The sequence below is a fragment of the Rattus norvegicus genome, chromosome 19 (assembly GCF_021556685.1).
Source record: "Rattus norvegicus strain SHRSP/BbbUtx chromosome 19, alternate assembly SHRSP_T2T, whole genome shotgun sequence".
NCBI classification, from domain to species: domain Eukaryota; kingdom Metazoa; phylum Chordata; class Mammalia; order Rodentia; family Muridae; genus Rattus; species Rattus norvegicus.
The window spans coordinates 19,664,866-19,676,382 of record NC_141552.1 but is presented as its reverse complement, the minus strand read 5'-3'; the positions used below and the strand labels follow the sequence as shown (position 1 = coordinate 19,676,382).

The 11,517-nt window shown below is 47.9% G+C and overlaps 1 protein-coding gene across 2 annotated transcripts in view; it reads right to left on the bottom strand.

Moving 5' to 3' along the window:
• Window positions 1–8,007: 8,007 nt before the first annotated feature.
• LOC147999014 (disks large homolog 5-like) overlaps window positions 8,008–11,517 on the bottom strand; it is a 202,807-nt gene continuing 199,297 nt past the window's right edge. For both annotated transcript variants that reach the window (XM_087595966.1, XM_087595965.1), the window contains exons 2-6: window positions 10,629–10,788; window positions 10,020–10,163; window positions 9,218–9,387; window positions 8,402–8,507; window positions 8,008–8,278 (exon numbers count right to left, since the gene is read on the bottom strand). In XM_087595966.1, the coding sequence (XP_087452092.1) occupies window positions 8,443–8,507; window positions 9,218–9,387; window positions 10,020–10,163; window positions 10,629–10,735 (486 nt within the window). In that variant the 5' untranslated portion in view covers window positions 10,736–10,788 and the 3' untranslated portion in view covers window positions 8,008–8,278; window positions 8,402–8,442. The remainder of the gene's footprint in view (window positions 8,279–8,401; window positions 8,508–9,217; window positions 9,388–10,019; window positions 10,164–10,628; window positions 10,789–11,517) is intronic.

Below are 11,517 nucleotides of genomic sequence, written 5' to 3'. Positions count from 1 at the left end.
TGTTGGAAGTAACCAGGACCACAGATCCCAGTCTTTCATCACACCTGAAGACCCCTACCTGGCATGGTGGCACATACTTCTCATCCCAGCACTTGGGAGGCTTAGTCAGGAGAATCTCCTGAGAACAGGAGTAGGAGGACAGCCTGGCCAACCCATCAGGTGTTACCTGCAGGTCTAGTTCCAGACATAATCCTAGCATGCAGTCATCCCCGGCCATGCAGGGAAAGCATCATGGCACACCAGGAAGCCAGTGAGGTCCATGTTGCTTGACTGGGCAGCTACTTATTAGCCATAAGGACTAGGGCTCAGAGTGCCCAGAGGCTGTGAGACTGAGGGTTTCAAGGACCCAGCAGCAGGCCAGATGGTCTCAGCCTGGACTCGATACTGAAGAAGGAAGGAGCCCTGAGTCCTGGGCCAAAGCTGTTAGTAGCCCCATGACCTGGGCTGCTGGTGGCTGCTGGGGTCAGGAGCAGTGTCTTGGTGGGGTCCTACTGTGGTGAGAGAGAGCAGCAGAACTTCTGGAGGACAGAGAGGGAGCAAAATAGAATGGGAAACCAGTATAGAGATCTCAGAGTGTTTGTGTGAAGCAGAGCTAGGAAGTGGGTTGCAGGGGCAGGGGAGCAGCAGGCTGTGCCTGTAGAGATGAGTCAGCCCAAGGGCGGAGTTGTCACAGCCCAGCAGGGGAGGGGCTCCTGTCCTTCCAGGACAGTCTCCATTAGAGACTGAAGGGCTGGGCCTGAGAGGCAAGGGGAATTAGGGATGAGGGAGAGACTGGAGAGATGTGGGAAAAGAATGCACCTAGGAGTGAAGCAGGGCCCCCAATGTGGGATGGCTGAGGCCAGACAGAGTTGGATGTTGCTGATCCTACATTGGGCCAGGCCAGAGGGCCCAAGCTCCAGCAGCCAGAAAGGAAGCCAAAGTGTCTGAGGAGGCCTGCATCAGATTGAGTCGCATGAGGGTCCCACCAATAGCCAAGGCAGGATTTGTTGAAAGCAAGGTTGTGGGTATAATTGTTCTCACCTCGGAAGGGAATAGGTGGCCATGGCTCTCACAGGTACTGATGGTGCAGGGACAGGAGACCTATGGACTGACCTTACTGCCACAGGGTGGCTGAAGGCTCTTGTTGCCTTCAGTTTGTGGTTGTATTAACCTGGTAGCTTCATTTCTTGAGAAGCTTGGGTGGATGAGGTGTAGAGGAAGAAGGTCCAGCTGAGAGGAGGGATCCAGAGTGTTCCATGGTTGGCAAACAGGTTCTGAGATCTGGCCTGTGCACTCAGGCCAGTGTAACTGTCTGTCTTAGCTGCAGGCTCAAGAGGGTTGAACTGACCTCGGATCAAACACCACATGTGCCCTGTGTTTTCCAAGCTTTCTCATGGTTGCAAGCTCTGGGCGAACTCACATGGACTCTTCCATCATTCCCTGAGCTCTAGGTGACTCGGATGGATCATGGAGATATCTCTAAGCCTATGCCAGCACAGCAGTGACATCATGGCCGTGTCCTCTAGGGTTCCAGGACTGGATCTTTTTTTTCTTTCTCTGCTGATATAAGGAATAAGACATCCTAGAAAACAGCGCCAAGCTTTCCTAGAGTTGAAGCCCAGAACACACAAGACTCCCCCAGGGATGGGCCCATCCAAGAAGGTGTGGGATGTTTTGTGGCTTAGGTTGTTTCACGGTGAGTAAGAAGTGTCTAAGACGCACACATGTAGCTGCTTGGGAGCTGGGGAGGTCATGGGACCCCCTAGATCTGATTCTGCAGATGACTGTGAACATCCATGTGCTGGGATCTGAACTCTGGTCCTCAATCACTGAGCCATCCCACTGGCCCCTGGCTGTCCCTTCCTAGAATGTTTCTGTATTTCCTCCTACTTGATGCCTTGATGCTGGCTCCTAGCCCAATGGCCTACATACCAGATGAATTCTATAAATGTCTTATAAACACTAAGTATCCTGTGAAGGGTACTAGTGCCCTGTTCATAACAGGAAGGCTGAGGAATCCAGTCTGCAACAAAGAGAAGGCCGGGTGCTTTTCCTGTCATTCAGCATGAAGGGCCAGTCCTGCTTTTCACTGCAGGGTCCTGGTTATGCTCTGGGTCTTCCTGGTGCAGCAGTCCTGTTCTGTGACAAACGATGTGTCTCCTGCAGGAGGAAGACTGGTCGAGTCACAGTACCTGCAATATGACAAGAAAACGAAAAAGGTGATGAAGTCCTTGACTCCCAGAACCACAGGAAGTGGGTTATGTGGAGGGCAAGTAGGGAGACAGCTGAATCCTGAAGGACACTGTTGGGACCTTTGCCAGGTACCTCTGTGACATCCAGACTTGGACACAGGGATGAGTCTGGGTATCTAACATCAGCATATGTCAGTCTCCATGGTCTACAGCCCCTGCACCTCTTCACTGCTCCTCTGGCTTTGGGGACCTCTATTTTGCCAAGCCTTTTCTTCAGGACCATCCCCTGGATCATCCAGGTGGCTCCTAACAGACAGGCACTGACAGCAGACATTTGGTATGGATCACAGGCGAAATTGTCATGGGGCTTTGTGCCATCCTACCCAGAATGCTGTGAAAGGCCCCACTTTGGTGGTGTTCACTTCTGGAATGCCCTGTGTGATAGTTTCAGCTGTGAATAACAAGGATAGCAGTTTCTACTGCTGCCCACACAGGCCTCCAGCACCCTGAAAGCTGCCGTGCTCACCTAGAAGGGAAGCACATTCAGGACAGGGAGAGCCCTGAGGAGCTCAGTCAGCTTCCTGGTCATCCCTGCAGGGACACCTCACCCCTGCAGTGTGTGGTCATCCCCGAAGTGATGCCTCACCCCTGCAGTGTGTGGTCATCCCCGCAGTGACACCTCACCCCTGCAGTGTGTGGTCATCCCCACAGGGACACCTCACCCCTGAAGTGTGTGGTCATCCCCGCAGTGACACCTCACCCCTGCAGTGTGTGGTCATCCCCGCAGTGACTCCTCACCCCTGCAGTGTGTGGTCATCCCTGCAGTGACAACTCAACCCTGCAGTGTGTGGTCATCCCCGCAGTGACACCTCATCCCTGCAGTGTGTGGTCATCCCTGCAGTGACGCCTCACCCCTGCAGTGTGTGGTCATCCCTGCAGTGATGCCTCACTCCTGCAGTGTGTGGTCATCCCTGCAGTGATGCCTCACCCCTGCAGTGTGTGGTCATCCCTGCAGTGACTCCTCACTCCTGCAGTGTGTGGTCATCCCTGCAGTGATGCCTCACCCCTGCAGTGTGTGGTCATCCCCGCAGTGACACCTCACCCCTGCACTGTGTGGTCATCCCTGCAGTGACTCCTCACTCCTGCAGTGTGTGGTCATCCCTGCAGTGATGCCTCACCCCTGCAGTGTGTGGTCATCCCCGCAGTGACACCTCACCCCTGCACTGTGTGGTCATCCCTGCAGTGATGCCTTACCCCTGCAGTGCAGACCTTTGGGCCTGTGGCCTTCAGGTTCCGGATTATCTGTTAAACTCAGGTCATAATCAGAATGTTTTGTGTTCAGCCTCTGCCTGGACTGTACTCCAAGAAGAGTTCAAGGGTTTCTGTGGCAACATCTAGCTATCAAGCCTTAGCAAAAGGATTCTCACATCACCCTGCAGGCAGATTCCCATAGTCATCCCTAGTCCATTTAAGCTGCTGCTGAAGATGCCTTGAAGGCATAGCCACAGCGACCCCGTGTGTTCAGAGGTGATGTTTTCGTTCAGGAACCTGATGCTGAGTCTTCTCCTAACCCAGCAGGTGGTCCCTGCATCAGGCTGGAGTCTTGAGTTTCTGTGTTGTCCTGATACCACTTGCTGTGTTCTCCTGGGGCAGAATGGATCTCAGAAGGTCTGGGCCAGTCTCACTGGTTGAGGATTCTTGCAAGGCCTCATCTCCAATTCCTGAGGGAAGGTGTAGGTTAGGAGAATGCCTGGATTTGAAATTCAGTTTTTTCAGATTTCAGGATTGGATGAGGGGTACTCAGCATGTGCATGTGTCCATGTCTCTATGCATGCACATGCAGGCCAGGGATGGACACCAGCAACCTTCCTCAGTCACCCTATGCCTCTCACACAAAGGAGCTCTCACACAGAAGCTGTGACTCACAGATGAGGCTGGTCAGGCTTAGAGTCCCAGAGATTCTTCTGCTGTGCTTCAAAACTTTGAATGTGTGTGTGTGTGTGTGTGTGTGTGTGTGTGTGTGTGTGTGTGAGAGAGAGAGAGAGAGAGAGAGAGAGAGAGAGAGAGAGAGAGAGATTCTACCAGTTTGTACAACCATGCATGCACATATGGATGCCTGAGGGAAATATCCGGTGTCTTCCTTTTTGAACAGGGTCCTAATCAACTATCAGGTCTCTATATCTTAATATCTCGCAGGGGTCCCAGCGTGAGCATTGCCAGGGCATACACATGCTTGGCTGTCAGTCAGGCAAGAGGCAGAGATCTTGTTCTATTTTTCATGGTTAATGCTCTTAGTGCCCTTGAGGGCCTAGCTGACACCTGCCTGGAGACTGCTGGATCTGATGCTGGCCTAGACAGCCAGGGCTATTGATGATGGATGTCCAAAGTGGCCCTCATTCTTGGCAAACTTCTCTCTTCTAGTCTAAATGTGCTTGGGTGTTTAATGCAAGGACTGGGTTGTAGTTTTCCTCTTCCATCCTGCTGCCTCCTTGTTTTCTCCAGCGGGTCACCTGCCCTAGTGAGGAAAGAGAAGTGTGTGAACCACAGCACCACCCTCCCATGCTTCTGCTTGCTGGTCTGTGGTATCTGTTGATAGAGAACCGTTCCTGTGGCGGTCGGTCCTGTTGCTGTTTGTGAGTTTTGAGGATTTACGCCAGTGTAGTAATGTGCATAGTCATCATGGGAAACACCACAGGAAGTTGGTCCCCAGGTTTCAGCACACAGAAGCACAGGCCAGAAGAGATGCCCAGGTGTTGAAGGAGGTCCGGTAGATGTGCTGTTAGTTTCCTGTGTCTGATGCATGATTGTCCCTTGCTTAATAAAATGTATACACAAAACTCTTTAAGTGTCCCACTGACCTCTGAGAAAGAACATCAGTGGGAAGATGGCTTTGAACTCTTAACTCCCTGTTCCTGTCCTCATAACAGGTTTCTGTAGCAACCAAAGGAGAGAAGCCACCTGAGAGAAGGAAGTCCAAGACAGTGCCTAGGAACAGAAGTAGGGTCTGGCTGTAGAGGGGACAAGTGGCTGGCTATAGGGACTCTAGGATCAGAAAAGAGGCTGTCTGGCATCTCCCACAGCAACGAAGACAGTCACGCATAGTCATGCTCAAAGGCCAGTCTGATCCAGACTGTCCCTCATTTCCCAGGCGATTATAGATGGTGTCAGGTAGCAGTTGAAAACTGGCCATCAGGGCATGATTCAAGTGTTTATTAAGGTATCATGGCATCAAGAGTATATGAGGGAATAGCCATATGTACACAGAACGACTTGCAGATCCAGAGAGCAGGGAGGGAATAGTCAGGGGCTCCTGCTTGCTGCTGCCTTAGGGGTTCTACAGAAATCCCAGTGGCACTTCGGAAGTGGAGGCCATATCAATTAGGGATTGTGGCCACATGGGGAGATTGAGACCAGCCATGTGCTGTGGCATCAGAACACTGACCAGCGATGACAAAATGGAACATAAAACACTGGTTTCTCACCTTTGATACTGCTGACTGCTGACGTGGCCAGGGGCCATCCGGTTCACCAAAGGCTCAGCCAACAGTTGTCTCTCCACTCAACAAAAGTCAAAGAGTGGCCCAGCTCCACAACCAAATGTGTGCCCACATTGCAATGCCTCTGGTACTGTTTCACCTCAGCTGCGGAGATCTCAGGATCCATGAGTGTCCAGCACGCACACACCCGAAAGAGACAGTCTTAGGGGTCTTAGGCAGCACTCAGGGTGGTGAGCCTCTGCCTCACGGCTCAACGGCCCTGACCTTGGCATTGTTTGGGCACAAGAGAGCAAAGTGATGGGGACAGACAACCTGCAGTCTACCATGCTGGAAGGGCATGACTAACACTGATTGATCACATCCATGTGACTACTGAAGCTTTTCCTGCTCTCTGTAGTGGTGACCTTACAGAAACCATGCACACACGGTTTAGACTGTATTAAAGTAGCCACCATTTCAGGGTTCCCTGCAAGGTGCCATGGGACAGTAGTAGCATGAGTCTGCATGTATCTCGACAGTTTTCACTAGGGACTACACACACACACACACACACACACACACACACACACACACACACACACTTTACTGACATGGTGCACATTCTTTGCACACAGAGGAAAGTGAGTAGTAGTGAAAACACACCAATCATGGAATTGATGGAGGGAGCTGTGGGCGGAAGCTGGGGTTTCGAGTTACTTAAAGGCCCTATGCAGGCTCTCCTTTTGTTGGAGGAGAAACTTCAAGTGCAATGTGGTTCTTTATTTTCTTTCTCTAAAGCACAGAGGGCTAGGGTGGAACACAGGGCTTTGAGCATGTTCGGCAAGTACAGTCATGCAGAATTAAATCCTAGGGTTGGAACCTATTAATCTTCTACAGAATTACAGAGCTGCCTGGATGAAGACTCTCAGCTGAAAATGTGGACATCTCAAGACAGGCACTGACAATGGCTGTCAGACTTGACTGAAGACTGGAAATGTTTTGCTATCTCACAGGAAAAGAAGGCCCCTCCCACTACACTGTACTCTAAGGACATTTTATTCAGGATAGGATGACATGAACTATTGTCTCAGGTCACAGATGTCAGCACAAAGTATCCAAGGTGTTGTATGCCAATGGTAGCATTAACAGGACAAAGCACACATTGTCATGAAGACATAAATCATGAGTTTGTGTAGCAAGACCCAGGCCTCTTCCAGTTTCTTAGATAGTAACTGAGAACCTCAATACGGTAGTGATGTGATAGTGTGGTGTGAGTCTAGTTACAACTAGTTTCTATTGTGACACAGATGACTCTTTTTGTGTCATGGTCAGCTTATAATGAATGATTAGACCTAAGCATGAGAGTAACCAAATACTACATTGCTTCTCTAGCTGCTGAGCTTTTAAAAGCCCTGGGGTGACAGCAAGCTTTTGTGGACATATTGGATTGGTTCTTCTGTACTTTAACTCTCTGAGTCACCTCCACTCTCAGCAAGTTAGATCAATTCCACAAATTGGAAATCAGTCACCTGGAAAAAATACATTCTCAATACGATCCCAGTTTGGCCATGGAAATAGGGTAGCTTGAACTGTCCCACCTAGGTTGGGCTTGCACAGGCCTTCTCTCCAAAAGAAACCTGTGTTCACAGCTGCAGGCTACATTCACTATGGATGCCCTTGAGGTTCCTCCCTAAACTGCTTAGATAAAGATAAGTTTCTTGCTAACAATCAAAAGAATTCATTATGCCAAGCTGGCCTACAAGAAGCTAGTTTCTATTCTGTATTTTATCAGATGTGCAGAATACATATGGTCATCATTGATAACAGGTGAAAGATCTGCTCTAATATGGACACTAAGTGATGCTGCAGGATGATCCTGACCCACAATGAGCAGTGGGAACACCAGAGCCCTGTAGGGATGCCTGGCAACCTAACACGTTGAGAACGCACGGCTCAGTAAGTTCCCTGTGAACACACATCTCCTGAGATCTCTCTATTTAATCATAGGTGATCCTGTCCACCTAATACAGCACCTCATGTGGAATAACAAAAGCCACCTGCAGGAGCTGTGGTGATGACTCACAGGGTAGAGCATCTGCTGCTCTCTCAGAAGAACCACATGGACCCTAACAATTGGGTAAAGTGTGTCAGTGATTACATCATAAAGTGTGTGTCCGAGGAACAGCCACATTCTCCACACAAAAGACACTGTCACACTGAGTACCCCTTGGTGACTTTGAATTCACTTATTAGCCCAGGATCCATGGAACATGCAGAGATCCATCTGTAGCTGTCAGTTCTAAGTCCACAGGAGGTTTCAGAACCCTTGAGTAAGAATGATGGTCTTAAGAGTCAAGAGATAGAATTCAATTTTTATTCATAACAAATACATTTTTACAACAAAACAGGATTAAAATGAATAAAAATATTTAAAAATATTTGAAAGTAAAAATAGTAACAAGAACATATAAATATGAAACAACAAAAAGAAAACTTCAATTAAAATCATAACAAAAATATTTCTAAAAGCATATTCTTAACGAACATTTAGAAGCACAGACGTATTGCTGTTTCTCCTCTAGCACACATAATGAAAGGCGGTCCCCCAAGTTGTCTCTCAAGTGCTGTTTTCTGAAGAAGAAAGTTAGTAAGACCTCAATCAGTCAGGCTGGCTTAGTGGTATATAAATTTAGGGTCTCTAAGAAATGACAAATTAACTCAGAGGATGAATACTCATCCAAAAAATGTTGTTACCATTCAGGATGTTGGTCATCAGGGACTCCTGAGAAAGCAACTTATTCTTCAGGAAGCTCTCTTACTGCTGTGTGTCCAATTCCAGCTCTCTTGCACTTTCTGAGACCTGGGAGAGGAAGGCAGTTTTTCAGATACTGATTTGGTGGGGAAATGCAAGCCAGCTGTCAGAATGCTGCCTTCTACCACCTCAGTTCTATTGGACAGTCGACATGGACATTTTAAGTGATATCATTGTTGCTAACTCTGTGGGCAGGGCAAAATCTCCAGAGAGCCTCACAGTAATGTGGGCTGCCAATATGGGACCCAGACTTATACCAGTGCAAACCGAGAACAGGGCAATGGCAAGACACCTCATCAGGTTGCAGGAAGAAAGGAGACGTCCATATGTCACCAAGGTTAAAGCCAATGACAAGTACTAATTTGACATTTGCACTTGGTTCTTATCCCAAAGGTGCTTCCTACACAAGAGGTCACATGACCACAGAGTGTCATTTGTCAAAGAACCAAGAAATTGTTCAAAACTCTACATAGGATCCAATCTATCACATGGATATGCAATAATGTGATATGTTATTGATCTGTCACCATTTCTATAATGCAGCTTCAAAAAGAGCAGCAAAATATGCTTGCACAATAATTCAGTTTCTGAAAAGTGGTTACATTCCCAGAATACTTGTGCATAGGCAGAGCAATGAACAATTCCATTACATGAGGTGGTTGGCTGGTTGTGAGTGTAAATTAGAAAGGTGGTAAGAGAAGCAAAGATGTATCAAATTGGCAAATTTTATCAGATATTGTTAAGCTAACAGTCCCTACCTGATAATGCTGGTTCTGGCCATTGATCTTTATCTTTATCTTTCTTGTTGAAGTCAACCAAATATTTCTGGTTCAGTGCACAATCAAGATGTACCCCCTTGCTCCCCTGCTTCGGTGGGACCAACTTCTTCCTACATGTGTTCTCCACCAGGAGCTGGCTGAGCAGGTTTCTGGAAATACATCTGCATAGTAAGATCATGCTGGCCCTTTCTCCCATTCCTACTCCCAAGTCCCACTAACTCTACCAGGTCCCACATACCCATGAAGACTTAATAAAATGCATCTTGATACATATAAGGCTGCTGCACAAACCATAAAGAGTTAATTCGGGGAAGAATAAATTGTTTGCTTGGCTTGACACCAATTAGTGTCCACACCTCTGAGAAAGAACATGGATCTACAACTATCCATGAAAGCCCAATGCATGGGGGCAACATCAATTAGTAGTGGGCCAACACCCTCAAAAGAGGTCAGTAGAACCAAGAGAAGGTCATGCTAACCATGTGGTCCACCCACTGAGTTTTGTAAAACCTGGTGTGACACCATAGGTCCAGGGCAGCCTAATAACCTTCTGCTGACTTCAATCAGTACTGTTGTCTCAAGAGCCTTCTGAAGATGCCTAGACAATCCTGGGATGAGGAACAGTCTTTTATGGAACTGAAAACTGAGTCCTAATGACCCTGGAACACTGATGGGTAAATAGCACAAGAGATAGAACCAGAGCTGAAGACCGTCCAATCCAGAACAAAGAAAGTCAGAAATGGCCATTCCACAAGTGATAGCCTTTCTGACCAGGACTTACCTAGAGAAGGTAATCTCCTTCTTCAGCTTATGGTTGTTCTCATGGACCTCAGTGTTCTCCATCTCTAAGTTGTGCAGAATTGACATGACCGCCTCCTCCATTCTCTCCAGGTCTTCATAATATGGATTTGGCCTGAAGTGTGGCCTGGCCCGAAATGATAGAATACAATGAACATCGGCATTTAGGAATACACGAACTCAGGGTGGGTCCTATATTACCCCAGGCTGCTGCCTGGATCTTCCAGCACTCAGTCCCCTGCCTAGCAAGTACAGAGACTCACCATAAACTCACTGCAATTACAATCTTGCAAAGCCACCAGCTGTCAAGGGCTTTGCAAATGCACACTGGGCACTCACTCTCCCTGACTTTATCCCTGAATTCTTCATTCAGACCACAAGTTCTGCTTTTAAATAAATGGAAGCAGATGAGTCCATTTTCAATCTCACTTCTCAGGAAGGGTCAGGTTCTGAATCTCCACTATACGGGAGGTGAGGTTTAGCACAGGGTGGTTAGGGAGGCACAGCTTTCTAGAACCCAAAACCTTAATAGGATAAGAAGGTGACCTTGCAGACCCAGGAATGAAACAAGAGTGTTTGGAGCGATTCATACCTGTTCTTCATGGATCTCTCTGTCAGAAACCTCAGGCGATCTCTCAGGTCATTTCTCTCCTCCGTAATGAGCTGCAGCTCTTTAATCAGCCTCTCCTTTTCCTTCATGGCCTGATTCTTGCTTAGGTCAGTGTCAGGGGATGATGTTTCTCTCCCAGCGTCTGTAGGTAGAACAACACAAGTGAACCTGCATGGGGAGAATGCATAGAGTGTTCGTAGACCTCAGTGAGGCCTAAACAGGAAAACAAGCCAGGAACCCAGTGTCACTGCTAGGCGATTGGTCTATGCTTAAGAGACCTCCTCAGGGGATCTCAGTTCTCCCACTACTCTATAGAGACCAAGAGACGTTAGCAGCCAGGTGTTCCCTATGCCGGACATCACGTGCTTACATGTATCATGGAGATGGCTTCTCCAGGATTATTATCAGCTGAACAGGGTACAGGTTGGTTTCAGGACCCTCACCCCTGTGGCTTCAGAACTCAGATGATAAATTCACCATCCACAAAACTTGAGTGATTGGAGACACTCAGATGTCCTACTCTGATACTCTAAGCCAACAACTTTGGATTTAAAACGCATTTCCAGGGAGGATATGTTCAACAGACTTATCAGTGTCCCTATGTGAAATACCAAATGCCCCAGAACTGTGAATAGGTTACAGGCTGAATCTTGGTCTACACGTTCAAAATAGTTTTGGTATTGTAGAAAAATTTTTGTAACATATAACCTCTAATATATAAAGCAAACGATGACCCTCACAGTTAGAAGAAATCAGAGAAGGTCTAAGAACATAAGGTTATTGCCTGGAGCACAATCTCTCCCTGTTACTACTGTCAGATACCCACTGTATTTAAAGAAGCAATGATAGTGAAATACATTGCTGCCCTGTC